The 15,180-nt window shown below is 39.0% G+C and overlaps 1 protein-coding gene across 12 annotated transcripts in view; it reads right to left on the bottom strand.

Annotated features, from left to right (window-relative positions):
- The window catches only part of raraa (retinoic acid receptor, alpha a), a 564,031-nt gene that overhangs the window by 45,055 nt on the left and 503,796 nt on the right, over positions 1-15,180 (bottom strand). For all 12 annotated transcript variants that reach the window (XM_060848780.1, XM_060848777.1, XM_060848785.1 and 9 more), the window contains one exon: positions 2,183-2,324. In XM_060848780.1, coding sequence (XP_060704763.1) covers positions 2,183-2,324 — 142 coding nt within the window. The remainder of the gene's footprint in view (positions 1-2,182; positions 2,325-15,180) is intronic.

Raw genomic sequence — 15,180 nt, 5'->3', positions numbered from 1 at the left:
TCCATTCATGGCATGGAAAGATTTTCCCTTGTCTTAATTGGGAAGAAGGGTCCAAATGAAATTTTAAAGTTAATGAAGACAATCACAAATAAACCATTCATAATGACAAATGGTTCAAAAACTATAACACACCAGTTAAAAATGAGAAAGTTAGGATTAAGAAGGAAGGCCTTTACAAGTTACTGAACTGAAATATTAGCCCTGCTTACCATTCTACTGATTCTGGGATTATATTGAATATTTCCACTTTTTCTGTTGTTATTTTATTTTCTTTGCACCAACAGGGAATTTATCACGGAAGACCATTTAAGCCTACAACATAAATCGGTGCAGGAAGCAAATGAGCAAGTGAGGGGGAGATAATGCAAGAAATTAGTTAGGTGGAGTTACATTTGACAGTGTAATAGGACTAACAATTCCTACTCCTTAAAACATATCAGGACAGAGTTCTCAAAATATGAAGATTTTAATTTTATGCAATTATTATTTCTACAACTTACTGAGCTCTGTTTCCATAAACAATAACTTGCATTTATATTGCTGCTTTAACCCAGTGAAATGGCTGCTATGTGAAGCACACCATATTCAGATCCAACCTAAACAATGTGTGCATTACTTTGCCATATTTACTCTACCACCTGGTTCAACTGAATGTTATTGGACCCCAATACCAAACTTGGAAGCCATTTTTTTATACATGTCCAACATATCATTATGTGTCGTTACTTCAATTCCAATGACAACTTTTAGAAGTTTTTCTTTAGTTTTTTTTTTAAAAAAGGTCAATGTTTGGTTTAATAGGATAGGATGAATTAATTTACTAATTTAGGAGGCCAAGTGAGCGTGGGAACCTGATGTTAAGCCTGAGCTGTGTTTAATGCATGACTCACATGCGTTAATTCAACACAACTAGGTCAGCACATTTGTCATGAGCAAAATGTAAGCCCCACAAAATTCCAGAGTTTGTCATGAAATCTTTGGGTAATAAAGGAAAATCATCCTCAAGAAACTTCACAATAAATTGCTTTTGAAAGCCAGACACTGTCACCTTACAGACATCTCAGCAACATCCCACAACAGCAATGAACAAATAACCAGATAGCATGTTCTGATGGTGACGACTGAAAAGACAATTCTCAGTTGGAACAATAGTTATTGTTCATTAGTATGCATTCTACAGAAGAGATCGTGGTGGAAGCAAATAATCAGTCCATTTCCCAAATCAAACACTTGCATAAAAATGCAAATGTATTCATAATGGATTGGGCTAATGGTATATATAGTTCCTTTATATTTTTGACACATGCTAAAATGCTTGTAAGGCAGGGATCAATTTATGTAAAGACATTTTAGGCTTCTTCAGGCAAAGCTAATTTAATTTCTGTCATAGTTCAGTTCAGCCAGAATCTGTCTGGATGATGCTCTTCAAAATGCCTAAATCTATTAGGATTTCTTAGAGCAACATGTTGCAACTTGTCACAAATTAATGTTACACAAATGAAGGTAAGAGGTTTCTACGTATAGCTGTAGGCAGGCATGGGAAGAACTGCCAGCGCTGATGATTTAGCATCATTGTCCCATGGAATTCTCTGAATACTTATTGAAAATGATTTCCCACTATTGCTGACTTCACTAAATTAACTTCTTTCATTATAACCTTTCCTCTACAGTGGATAGTTCACCTTGAAAGAAACAGTATGGAGGTCCTAGAAGAAAGTTAGTAAATAATGCACAATCTGGTTAGACATGGAGGGGTGTAGATTAGGGAAGATGCAGACTCTAGTTCCAGTGTGAGTGGAATTAGCGAACCTCAGTAATAGTGGCAATGAAGATCTACAATTGTGTGTTTAGAGTCCCTGGGTTTAGGGCATGTAATAAAACAAAGCATTGATCAGGCAAAATTCTGGAAGAACTTTTAGAAGAAATGATCCAAAGCTTGGTTTAAGTGGTGAGTTTTAACATGGGTGGTCTGAAAGATGAAGAGTGAGATGGAGAGACAGAAGTGCTTAGAATTTGGCAACAAAATATGAATAATACATCTCACAACATGGTCAAAGTTGTGTAAACTTCTGACAATTTCAAGTAGAACTCATTCATTCTGCATCTCACTAGGCTGACAGTAATAAGAAATATGCAATATTCAGAAAAGCATGTGTAATATGATCAATTCAGAGAGACTTACATTCCTTGGACATGCCAACTTCCAGGCACTTCTGCAGCCGGCAATACTGGCATCGATTTCGAGTGACTTTGTTGATGATGCAGTTCTTATCTCTGTGGCACGTGTACACCATGTTCTTTTGAATGCTTCTTCTGAAAAAACCCTGCACAAAACACAGGGGGAAAATATGGAACTCACATTGAAAGTAGACATGTAAACTCTAAAACTGCATTACCAGGCACAAAAAAATAACTCAATGGTCCAACTAATAATGACAACAAAAGCTCACAGCTTCAGTCCCCGGTCTATGATATTATTTGCTTTCAGTCAGTTATATTAAGGACATGACAACTGGCCTCAGCAGACTGGGATTGTGAAAACAAAAGTGGCCAGGGTATCCTCTCCCAATCACTGTACCGGACAGCACGTTTTCTTTATTTTTTTCATGGAATGCAGGCATTCTTTTTCACACTTAGTTGTCCAGAGAGCAGTTAAGAGTCAACCATATTGCTGTGATCTGGAGTCACTAGCAGGATAGATCAGGCAAAGATAGCAGAATTCCTTCCCTAAAGAACATTAGTAAATCAGATGGGTTTTCATAACAATCAACAGTGGTTACACGGTCATCATTTGGCAAGCATTTAATTCCAGATTACATTGTGCTGGAATTACATGAACGTAGATGACAAAATAGCACAGGATCATGCTTGGCTTTGAAGCTCTCGATGGTCAAACTTCACATTCATATTTACTGTTTTATGTTCCACGTACAGAATGGATCACCTGAGAAAGGTTCTTGCTAGGAACCATTGCACATGGAGCTTAACCCTAACAAGGAGGTGAAAATTAAGGAAATATTAAACAATGAAAGAAAATACAAAGGAGTTGGATCCAAACTTTGTGTCAAATGAATTTATATCATTGTGAGACAGAATGTAGGCTTGGTCTTACAATTGCTCAGAAGATCAGATACAGAGGGATGATCTCAAAACACATCTTAGAAAGCTCTTCCTCACCTCCAGTTGAAAACAAAGCAAAGAACTTTAGGACAGGTTGCATGCTTGTCTAATTCATACAGATATTTTCCTCAGCAAATATAATCAAAAGTGAAGGGAAAACTGACCGGGGCACTACTTCCAGATGTTTACCCTGCGACTACTGCTGGGAGTGTATCTGAATGGATGTTGCCTGGATCATTTCTGACAGCCCCTTACATCTGGAAGGCTCCTGGCATTCACCTTCAAACTCACAGGAAGAAAACTTGAGATTTGATATAGCAAATGTCAGAAATCATAAGTGGTGCAGATAAGATTGAGGAAATTGCACACCTCAAAAGCTAGGTTATTTGAGCAACAGATCACCTAACCTGCTTCTCTGAATTTGTAAACCAGTCAGGTAAGGTACCACTGTAAGTAGTCAGCTGAAAATCACTAAATTATGGCAGAAACATTTACTTAAATAGATCTTTACTCCCCTTTCACTACCAAGTTTAGTGCCAGTTCCTGTCTTATTCTCTTCTACACATTCTCATTCAAAACCTGGGGTTTTAAGGACGATGTTACTTATTTAAAAAAGGTCATGCTTAGCATTATTATTCATTATTTTTTAACATAGTAAAACATCCAAAAGCACTTTACTGGAGTGCTGTCAAACCAAACTTTGACATTGAAACACAAAAAACATAATTTGGGATAAAAATGTAGTTCACAGACAGATTTTAAAAGAGTGATTTGAAGGAAAGGTAACATTTAGAGGGGCTTATATGGAAATTCTAGGTCTAGACAGAGAAGACTGAATTTACAGTTCCCAATTTTCCAGTATATAAAATTAATCAAACGATAAATCAGGAACCCAACTAATCCGACATGCTGAGCTACACACTATTTCTATGCTGTTTCCATTGAATGTGATGCTACACTGAAAATGAAGCAGTCTAATCCCAATGCCTTTTTCAAAGCTGAATGATCATCTTTTTCTGTACATAACCTGCATTATGTCAGTGAAACAAAACAATATAACGTAATTCCTGAAATTCTCAGGATCAAATACCTTTATTTTCATTTGTACATTCTGTCTGCATTTTAAGTCCTCTCTGGCCAAAACAGTGAAAAGGAGAGAGCTACAGGTCGTCTATCAAATGCTACATTGTAGAACATATATCTTTAATGATTTAATGCATGACCTCACCATATACCCATTTCGGGGCAAGTGGAGGCATGGGCAAAGTTGAAAGGGTAGTTTCCAAGAGCTACCTTGTCTTTGACCCCTCTATCCAAGTAACGCTCATCACGGGGAGCAAAATCAAAAGGGCAACCTTTTCTCGAATGAATACCCTAAAGTGCTGATCTTGACTGACACTCTGATCAGCAACATTGGGCAAGCTATATGCAGAGTGGTAATATAGCTGGACTACTAGCCCCTGTCTAACGTTCAGCGAAATGGGTTTGAATCACACCCATTCCAGATGGTGAAATTTGAATTCAATAAATGGCAACCAGGTAACTCCCTGTTGCAAACCAATATCTGGTTCAGTACTGAGATTTAAGGAAGGAAATCTGCCATCCTCACCTGGTCTAGTCTTTATGAGATTCTACATCCACAACAATGTGACTGACCATGCTGCAAATGCTGGTCTAGCCAGAGTTGTTCATATCCCATGTGTAAAATCTACATATACAAGCTCGAGAGTTGGAATATGTGGGATGCATTCATCTTAAACTTTAAAAGGATGCCTCTCAGTCATGTGTTGGTTCCTGTCATAACAGAATAGAAAAGATTATCCCACAGGGGATGACATATCTGTTACTGAGTAGCGCTCACTATGGACAACGTATAAAGATCACCCACTATTTTTGCTTTGTCACAAGTAGAGATAAACATAGAGTTCCTACAGTGTGGAGGCAGGCCATTTGGCCCATCAATTCTACACCATCCCTCCAAACAGCATACCAACCAGACCCATCCCCCTGTCCTATCCCATGCATTTCCCATGGCTAACCTACCTAGCCTGCACATCCATGGACGAGCAATTTAATTTAGCATGGACAATCCACCTAACTTGCATTTCCTTGGACTGTGGCAGGAAACTGGAGCACCCGGAGGAAACAAATGCAGGCATGGGGAGAATGTGCAAACTCCACACAAACAGAAGCCTCAGGATGGAATTGAACCCAGGTCCCTGATGCTGTGAGGCAGCAGTGCTAACCACTGAGCCACTGTGCCACCCTGTAGTACAAGTGCATACAGACAGAAAAGCAAAATCTATGAGTGAAACTTTCACGCATTTCTGGCTCACAAACATCTTACCGCAACTTATTTCAGCTAAAATAGCATGCCTTACAACTCTCTGTTTATGTTAATCCCAAGTGCTTTGACCATGGGAAAGTACATTAAACAAAAACTAAGAACTCAAAGGCCACTGGCCTTCACTGTAACAAATATCCAAATATAGTCACTTAATACCAATGGGTAGATCACTGGAAGAGCAAATGAGTGTAACAAGAAATAGATTTTGAAAAGAAAAGCAGTAAGATTATGCACCTCAACTGAATGGAAAATGGCATGCAAATACTTCCTTACTTGCATCTTCAGAGAGGACATTGGCAAGTTTTAAGAAGAAAAAAAATGTCTTACCAAATTTCTATAACACTCTGGCATTTTGCCATTCAGAGTGATAAATTTCATTCTCTTATCCTTTTGGTCTTTTATCCTCTTCAATAATTTACGATTTGCAATTAGAACACCGTCCTGAAATTAAGTGAGTAGCACTAATACCGTTTGCCAACCTGATACCAGGTTTAGAAGTTCCTCCTCAAGTTGAGGGCTGCTCCTGTTGACAGATCTATGACCTTTTTCTCCTCATGCATGCAAAACTCCAACTGACTGCACTGGGCTGGTTAACTTGCACTTGTCTGGTAAGTTCATATGCGCTGGTTGATTTAAATAAGTTAAATAAACAGTGTTCGTTTTCAAATACAAAGTAACGGAGTCTGATTTGGAAATTTATCAAGGCACAAATATGCAAAATCAATATAAATTAAGCGTATAATACAATTCCAACCATCAAATGACATGTAAATAAACACGTACATTTATGCGGCTCTTTTGGTAGGGGAACGGATCCACAGCTGTTTCATAGAGGCATGATGAAAATTGGATAGCAAATTAAGGAGTGACTAGCAAGGGATCTAAAAGATAGATTCAAGGTGGTTTTAAGGAAGCTCTTAAAAGAGAGGATAATGAATAGGTGACAGGCTAAACAGAAAAATAGTGTATTTTCTGAGTTATTAAGTTGTTTTTCCCAATGCCAATGCTGAGGTAGACAGCTCACTATTGAGTTTCAGGTTAAACAAACTGGTTATACTATACCGTGCTGATGTGCTGGAGTTCTAGTTTCATAGTGGGGCATAGTGCGTACATGTATAGCTTGGAAGTGAAATTGATTTGTTTATCCTTGTAGTGGCTGCAATATAACAGCTAGGTGTAAAATATAAGCTTAGCCAAGTGATTTCAGGGCTGCCTAGAAGCCTTTCTGAACTGACTCAATTTAGCAAAGAGTCTGTTTTTGTTACATTGATTATATTTAAAAAATGAAATGGTGCTTGAAAGTCAGTGGATAAGAACTCTGCTCATTCTACTTTGCTAAATAGTGCTATAAATGAACATCATGGGTCAGGTGGAACCATGATCTCTACACATGTACTGTTTCAAAAGGCTTTCATATTGCACTGAAGGTTCTTCTCGACAAGCAACACTGAAACATACACCTGGGGTCTGTATGCACTAATTGCTCTGTACCTCTCCCACTGTTCTCAATGAAGACCTACTGGAAGTTCAATATTGAAGGCAATGGGATACCATGTCCTGCTTTTACTTATAAATGAAAACTTGACAACTCAGCCTCAGGAGGTTTGAATTGATTATTAATATGCATGAGAGCAGCCAATGGAAGAACTGAGCATTTTCCCTTCAAGATTTTTGCTATAGTTCAATTCTAGCTTTTGTGCATTTCTGACTTTCCTTTGGCAAGCTCCAGAATTTGCTCTTTAAATCCGCCTGTTTCTCTTCTTCATTAAAATACTCCTCAAAGCATCTCTCTTCAACTAAGCTTTTGATCATCTGTCCTAATATCATATATACTCATGTACAGTCTGACCTCATGTATAAGTAGACCCCTTATTTTTGGCCAAAACATCTTGTATTTTCCACATACCTCGTGTATAAGTTGACTCTAGTTCTTCACAGTTATACATCAACGTTTATAAATCCATACGCCTGCCTGTTGCGCTCCACTCTGGCTTTCCAGTCTACTGGCCGTACTGCTCTGTTCAGGGTCTTCCAGTCTGCCAGCCATTACGATCTACTCCAGGTTTTCAGAATTACTGTCATCCGCAGAGTCAGTTTCCGCAGTTTCAGTTACCCGCAATTTACCAGCACGAACATATTACAGAGAATGTTCAAGGACTAGGGGGTTGCCTGGAAGGTCAGTTTCCCATTTTAAATGGCCACACGGATATTGAATTGTTTGCTATTGTCTTTCTCTCGCTAGTACTTAAAAACTTATTACTAATTGAGGGCGGCACGGTGGCTCAGTGGTTAGCACTGCTGCCTCACAGCACCAGGGTCCCAGGTTCGATTCCATCCTTGGGTGACAGTCACCCACCTTGGGTGACTGCCTGTGTGGAGCTTTCACATTCTCCCGTGTCTGTGTGGGTTTTCTCCGGGTGCTCCGGTTTCCTGCCACAATCCAAAGATGTGCAGGTTAGGTGAATTGGCCATGCCAAATTGCCAATAGTGTCAGGTGCATCATTCAGAGGGAAATGGGTCTGGATGGGTTGCTCTTCGGAGGGTCGGTGTGGACTGGTTGGCCCGAATGGCCTGTTTCCACACAGTAGGAAATCTAATCTAATATTCAAAGATGAAATGCAAATGACAATCAAGACTTAAGTACAAATGTTTTTCTTCACGATGTGGCCTTTACTCAACCATAGCAGATATCACCTACATTGTATGGAAATACTTTAATTGTTTTAGCACTTTGTACAAGCTGGGGCCATTTTACTTTTTTTAAAACTTTGCTAATATTCAAGATGATATTGCTATTTTATATAGCAAGCTGGCTCTTGTTTGTCTATTTGTTAACTCATGCCAAGCATAAATTTCTTCCCCTTAAAACAATACCTTGTGTATAAGTCGACCCATTAATTTCAGCTCAAAAAAGGTGTTTAAAACTCGACCTGTACACGAGTATATACGGTATTTTTTGAATGTGACAGAGTGATACATTGTGGAAACCTTCAGTCCAATCAATCCATAGCACATATAACTACAAACTAAACTGGTCTCACCTGTCTGTGCCTGACTCATACCCCTCCAATTCATGCACTTACCCAAATATCTTTTAAACACTGTAATTATGGTTCATCTGATAACAGTCTCTGGAAATATCTTCAAACTTTTGCAATGTTAAGGGTGCTTTAAAAATGCAAATTTTTATTACCAGTCCCAGTAATCTTCTAACCAAATACTAAGTGTACCTTAAGATATTTGAACTGGACAGGGGACACGAACAGAAAGTGAGGACTGCAGATGCTGAAGATCAGAGTTGAAGAGTGTGGAGCTGGAAGAGTGCAACAGGTCAGACAGCATCCGAGGAGCAGGAGAATTAATGTTTCGAGCATAAGCCCTTCATCAGGAATGAGAAGACACAAGCCCTTCATCAAATTCACGTTTTCTGTGATGGTTAGAGAGCACTGCCTGTGGACCATAGATACTCGACAGTTGTGGTCAGCACACCCATGAACTTCCAATGTGTGTGGCTGGCAGGCAACAACCCCACTGGCAGCGTGAATTTAGAAAATTGATTCAAATGGCTGTGCAGCTATTTTCATTCCTGTGTGTACTTCTAAGTATGCTGACCTCATTACAGACAGCTGTTTTTAAGTGCACTAGTGATAGGAGCAGATCCTTGCAAGTCTGTTAAGACAGCTGTCCTTACACAACGCATTCAACACTGCTACTGATAAATTATGGTGACATTCCCATTGCATCAATGTATATAAACTTAGAGGTATTAGTTTTAGATAATTATACAACTGATCCAAGCAAAATTCTTACAAAAGCAAATACTTGCAAAAAAGCTTCTTATTAATTCCCATTGTATATAAATCATTGATGTCAGCCGAGAATCCAAATCCAAAATTGACGCCTAAACAAAAATAAAATGTTGCCAGAATATTAATTTTTCAACTGCTCAGCCCATTATGCTGAGTTAGCCAATCCACTACTAAATTTCCTTCATACACTGTGGAGTATTTAAAAGCTTTATTGTCAGCCTTTGGTCTGACAGTATTAAACTGTATCTCTGATGCAATTTTTGTAGGTTCACCTCTGTAGATGCTCCCTTCTTAGCAGCACTGTGGACAATGCTACACAGACAGGAACATCACAATAACGGGCCATTCAGTCCCTCAAGCCTGCTCCGTCCTCCAACATGATCATGACTGATCTGTGGCCTAACCCCATATACCTCTTTTGGGACCATGACCATTAATACCCTTGCTTAACAAAAAATTATTCATCTCAGATTTAAATTTAACAATTGAAGGACCATCGATTGCTGTTTGAGGAAGTGAAGTAGGAGAAAGTGAGGACCGCAGATGCTGGAGATCAGAGTCGAGTGTGGTGCTGGAAGCTAACTTTACATGCAGAAGTGTTTTCTAACATCTCTCCTGAATGGTTTGATCCTAATTCTTAAACAATGCCACCTCATTCCAGAATTTTCAACCAGTGAAAATAGTTTATCTTTATCTACCCTGCCTTTCCCTGTTTTATACCCTGAAGACCTTGATTAACCTCTTAACCTTCTAAATTCTGGACAATAAATGCCTAATTGGTCTAATCTCTCATCATAATTTAACCCCTGAAATTGAGTTTTCATCATTGTTAACCAGTGCTGAACTCCTGCAGATTCAAAACATCCTTCCTAAGATATAGTGCCCAGATCTGTTCACAGTACTCTAAGTGGGGTCGAACTAGGGTTTTGTATAGCTGCAGCATAATATCTGCATCCTTTACTACTGCCCTTTAGTCACAGAGTTGTATAGCACAGAAACAGACCCTTTGGTCTAACTCATCCATGCTGATTGGATATCCTACATTAATCTAGTCTCATTTGCCAGCATTTGGCCCATATCCTTCTAAATGCTTCCTATGATATCCCCATCCAGATGCCTTTTAAATGTTGTAATTGTATCAGCTTTCACCACTACCTCTGGCAGGTCATCCATACACACACCATTCTCTCCATGAAAAAATGGCCCCTTAAGTCCCTTTTACATCCTTCTCTAATCACCTGAAACCTATGCCCTCTAGATTAGGACTCCCCCACCTCAGGGAAAAGACCTTGAATATTCACCTTATCCAGTCCTCTCATGATTTTATAAAGCTTTATAAAGTCAGCCATCAGCCACTGACACTCCAGGGAAAATAGCCCAGCCTATTCAGCCTCTCCCTATAACTCAAACCCTCCAATCCTGGCTACATTCTTGTACAAATTTTCTGAACCCTTTCAAATTTCATATCTTTCCTATAGCAGGGAGACTAGAATTGAATAAAGTATTCCACAAGTGGCCTAACTAACATCCAGATACGAAGGCCAGTATTCCATTAACTTTCTTGACCACTTGCTACACCTGTTTGTGGCATTTTTAGAGAGCTATGCACCCGAACCCCAAGTCTTTTTGAACTTTCATAATATTTAACTTTGCACCTTCTAAAACGTAGGTTGGAAATGGATAACCTCACACTTGCTTATATTAAAATTCATCTGCAACAGCTTTTCCTATTCACCTAATATATTAATATCAACACTGTCTACAATGCTGACCAATTTCATGCTGTCAGCAAATTTGATTGTTTGACTTTTTATGTCATTATCCACGTCATTCATGAATATTGTGAACATTTGAGGCCCCGACACAGATCCCCGAGGAATGCCACAAGTCATGTCCTGTAATTTGAGTACTTACCCATCATTTCAATCCTTCTGGAACTCATCCAATTTCATATCCATTTCAGTAATTTGCTCTCAATACTGTGGGCTTCCACCTTAGCTAACAATCTCTTGTGTGAGATTTTAGCAAATGCCTTCTGGAAGTCCATATGAAAAAACATCTATTTACTTAACTCTACCCACCACCTTTGTCCCTTCTTCAAAAATCTCTGAGATTTGTCAGGCATCACCTACCCTCATGAATCTATGCTGACACTCCCTGATTACCTGAAATTATTTTTAAGGTGATCAGTTACTGTATCCTTCACGATATACTCCAACAATTCCCTATCCCAGATGTCAGGCTAACAACTTCTTTTAATACCCGCATATGAAAACCTTCAGGTCCTGGAGATTTGTCACTCTCCAGTTCCATTTATTTCCCCATTGTGGGGAGGCAATGCCCTAGTGGTATTATTGCTGGACTGTTAATCCAGAGACCCAGATAATATTCTGGGGACCTGGGTTTGAATCCTGCCGTGGCAGATGGTGGATTTTGAATTTACTTTTAGAAAATCTGGAATGAAGAGTCTAATGATGAACATGAAACCATGGTTGATTATCAGAAAAACCCATCTGGTTCACTAATATCCTTGAAGGAAGGAAACTGCTATCCTTACCTGGCCTGGCCCACATGTGACACCAGACCCACAGCAACATGGTTGACTCTTAACTGCCCTCTGGGTAATTAGGGATGAGCAATAGGCAGCAGTGCCATCACCTCATGAATGCATTTTTAAAAAAATTGACAATTTACTTAAGCTAATTTTATTCACTCCTAGTCTCCAGTCCTCTTAATTTCTTTGGGATTTCCAACAACCTATCCTCCTCTTCTGCTGTGAGGATACATGGACTGCAGCTGTTCAAGAATATAGTTTACCACTACCTTTGCCAGGACAGTTAAGGATGGGCGACTGCTGGTCTAGCCAGCGATACCCACTTCTCACGAACAACTAATAACACAAACCATCTTCTTTCATTTCTTCTAAAGGAACGAACCATTACCATTGTACAGTATGTCAGCAGTCCTTGATCCAAGTAGGTGATAAATGTTTTTCTGAGTAATATGTTTCAGCAGGTCATTTAAATGTAGATGCCTTCAAATCTAAGCTGGGCTTGCTCACACTCAATGTTCAAAGGTGGCAATTTAAGACTAGGAACCTTGGATGGTGATGCAGTTCATACCTCAAAAGAGCTACAGCTAATTTAGTACAGATCTTGGAATTGAACTGCGAGCCTGGATTTTTTAATATTTCAGTTTTATTTTGGCTTTATCAAATTGAGCCACGCAAGGAAAAATATTTTTAATTGTGCTTTTAAATTGCTTCATTTTTGCTGATGCAAGTATCATCCATGTAGAAGTTATCTGTACTTGTTGTTAAAGAGGTGGAAACAGTTTGACAACATTCATTTCCACAGCCTTTTGAAAAATCATTTTTGCACAGTATACAATTTTGCTAAAATCAAAACTGGAAGATAAAGAAGGAAATGGAAAATGAATTAGCTACAGGGTATTTACAGATTTGGTGTGTTTATTTACAAAATATTAAAATCTAAATCTAAAATACCTAGCTGCTGCTGCGCTATATTTCTTGCACGACATTTGAATGCATTCTACGTTTACATGAAATTGGTATACTGATATTATATTAAGAACTGAAAGATTTCATGCAAATTTTTCACAGTTGGGAAAAACAATCAAAATTTATGCTTTCATTGTCTTTAATGAACTTTAAGAAAGCTTTTGCAAGTTTCTTCAAAGTTCAATAATCAATATCACTGTCATCTTGATCTTCTTTCAGGCACAGGTCTTTAGCTTTAAAGAGTCAGAGGCAAGAGACTTCTTACAAAACCAAGGCGGACACATATGGTTTAGTGATACATTAAATAGTAACTTACCTCACTCAGTCAACAGGGGAACTGCGGTGGTAAAACTGTACTAATAGACCTCACACAGAAGGAAAACTTGTGGCTTTTTTGAACTCAACAGATTTTTTTTAACATCACTGACATTTGTGGGACGATTCACTACTATTTTAACGTTTGAAGCAGGATTTTGACATTAAAGAAAAATATATTTTGCGGAGATTGTTGTTCATATGTTTTGAATTATGCTTGATAGCAAAATACCCCCTGAAGAGTCATGTTGAAGCTATTTTTTCAGGCAACCCCTCTCTGAGTGATATCAAGAGCCAGTGGACTCTGCAGGTCGGCACCACAGCCTCCAGTCCTAGCATAACAAGATACAATGAAATGAAGTTATGTATCTCTAAACAGTGCTGCCAAACTGCAAATTTTTATGGGCTGTTCATTTCAGCTAGAACATCTGTGTCAGCAAGAAAAGTCCACCAGGTGCAGATACTGCTTTTCCCATATTTTAGACAGGAATTAGGTATTACAAGATGAGTGCAATGAAGGCTGCTTCAAATTCTTTGGCAAATGCTTTGGAATGCTGCAATTTGTGTAATTAGGCCAACCTTGGCTTGATTTCAGTGTTTTACAACAGTCTCTTAATTCATATGCAAATGAGATATTTTTTGTTACTGTTAATAAGGGAATGCTATGCACTGCTCATAGTCTTAATGTTTCTTTGACAAGACGAATTCCTGAACAAGCATATTAACCAGTAATACAACAGCAAAACACTACAAGAAGCTGCAAATTTGTAATTTAAAAAGAGAATATTGAAAATACTCCACAAGTCAGTCTGTATCTTTGGAGACAGGAATAGGATTAGATTAGATTAGATTCCCTACAGTATGGAAACAGGCCCTTTGGCCCAACAAGTCCACACCAACCCTCTGAAGAGAACCCACCAGGATCCATCGCCCTACCCAATATTTACCACAACTAATGCACCTAACACTATGGGCAATTTAGCATGGCCAATTCACCTAACCTGCACATCTTTGGAATGTGAGGGGAAACCAGAGCACCCGGAGGAAACCCATGCAGACATGGGGAGAATGCGCAAATCCATGGGGATTAAATGATTCAAGTTGATGACTTTTTATTGGGAGAGAATGAGCTTGAGAAAGAGTATGAGAGAGACAGAGAGTGAGATGAAAGAGAGAGCGAGAGAGATAGAGAGTGAGATTAAGAGAGAGATAGAGTGAGATTGAGTGTGCGAGAGAGGTAGAGTGTGAGAGAGATAGAGAGTGAGATTGAGAAAGAGTGCGACAGAGAGAGAGTGAGTGCGAGAGAGACAAAGTGAGATTGGGAGAGAGAGTGCGGAAAAATTAAAGATGAAAGAGGTTTTAAGCAATGACAAAAAGCAGGGAAAGGTTGGTTGGAAGGGGAAAGAACAAAAAGAAAGCAATTAAATTACAAAGGGGGGGGGGGGAGGGGTGACTGCAAACAACAAATGCCAATCAACCAATGCATTTCCCTGTCGATAGTCTGCTTTTATACAATTTGACTTTAAAGTATTAGGTAGAAATCTTAATCAGTTCTCTTATTATAATTACCCTATAGTAATGAAAGTAGGGAGACCAGGCTGTCAACGTTGATGCCAGGTTCACTGGCCATAGCTCATCCAAGTGCCTCATAATGGGACAGAAGCAGAACAAGAGCCCTTTTAAAATATACTGAACTGGAAAGGAACCCGGGCAGTCAGTGCAATAGTTCGTCCATTGCTTTTCACTGCCACAGTCACCAACATACTGAGTAATTTTACCAGCAAAGTGCCCAAGAAATTTAGTATATTTATGTTTTTCAAACCATCTATTTCCCTTGTCATCCACTGGGATGGGAAATGCTAGGTCAGGCTTCGTATTCTGCTGTCAAGGTCAATCTCTTGACAGGTGATCACTTTTCCAAGCCCAGTCTTATTAGCTGTTCCTTGCTGCAAAGATGCTGCACTCCGTTGTTGTCAAGAACTCTATTCAAGCCCAACGAAGGGCAAAGGGACTGAGAGAACGAATACAATCAAGTCTGAGTAATTGTTACTACTGTGTATCAAGTTTGG

This window comes from Hemiscyllium ocellatum, chromosome 32, assembly GCF_020745735.1.
Source record: "Hemiscyllium ocellatum isolate sHemOce1 chromosome 32, sHemOce1.pat.X.cur, whole genome shotgun sequence".
Classification (NCBI taxonomy): Eukaryota; Metazoa; Chordata; class Chondrichthyes; order Orectolobiformes; family Hemiscylliidae; genus Hemiscyllium; species Hemiscyllium ocellatum.
This window is presented reverse-complemented; position numbering and strand designations above follow the sequence as displayed.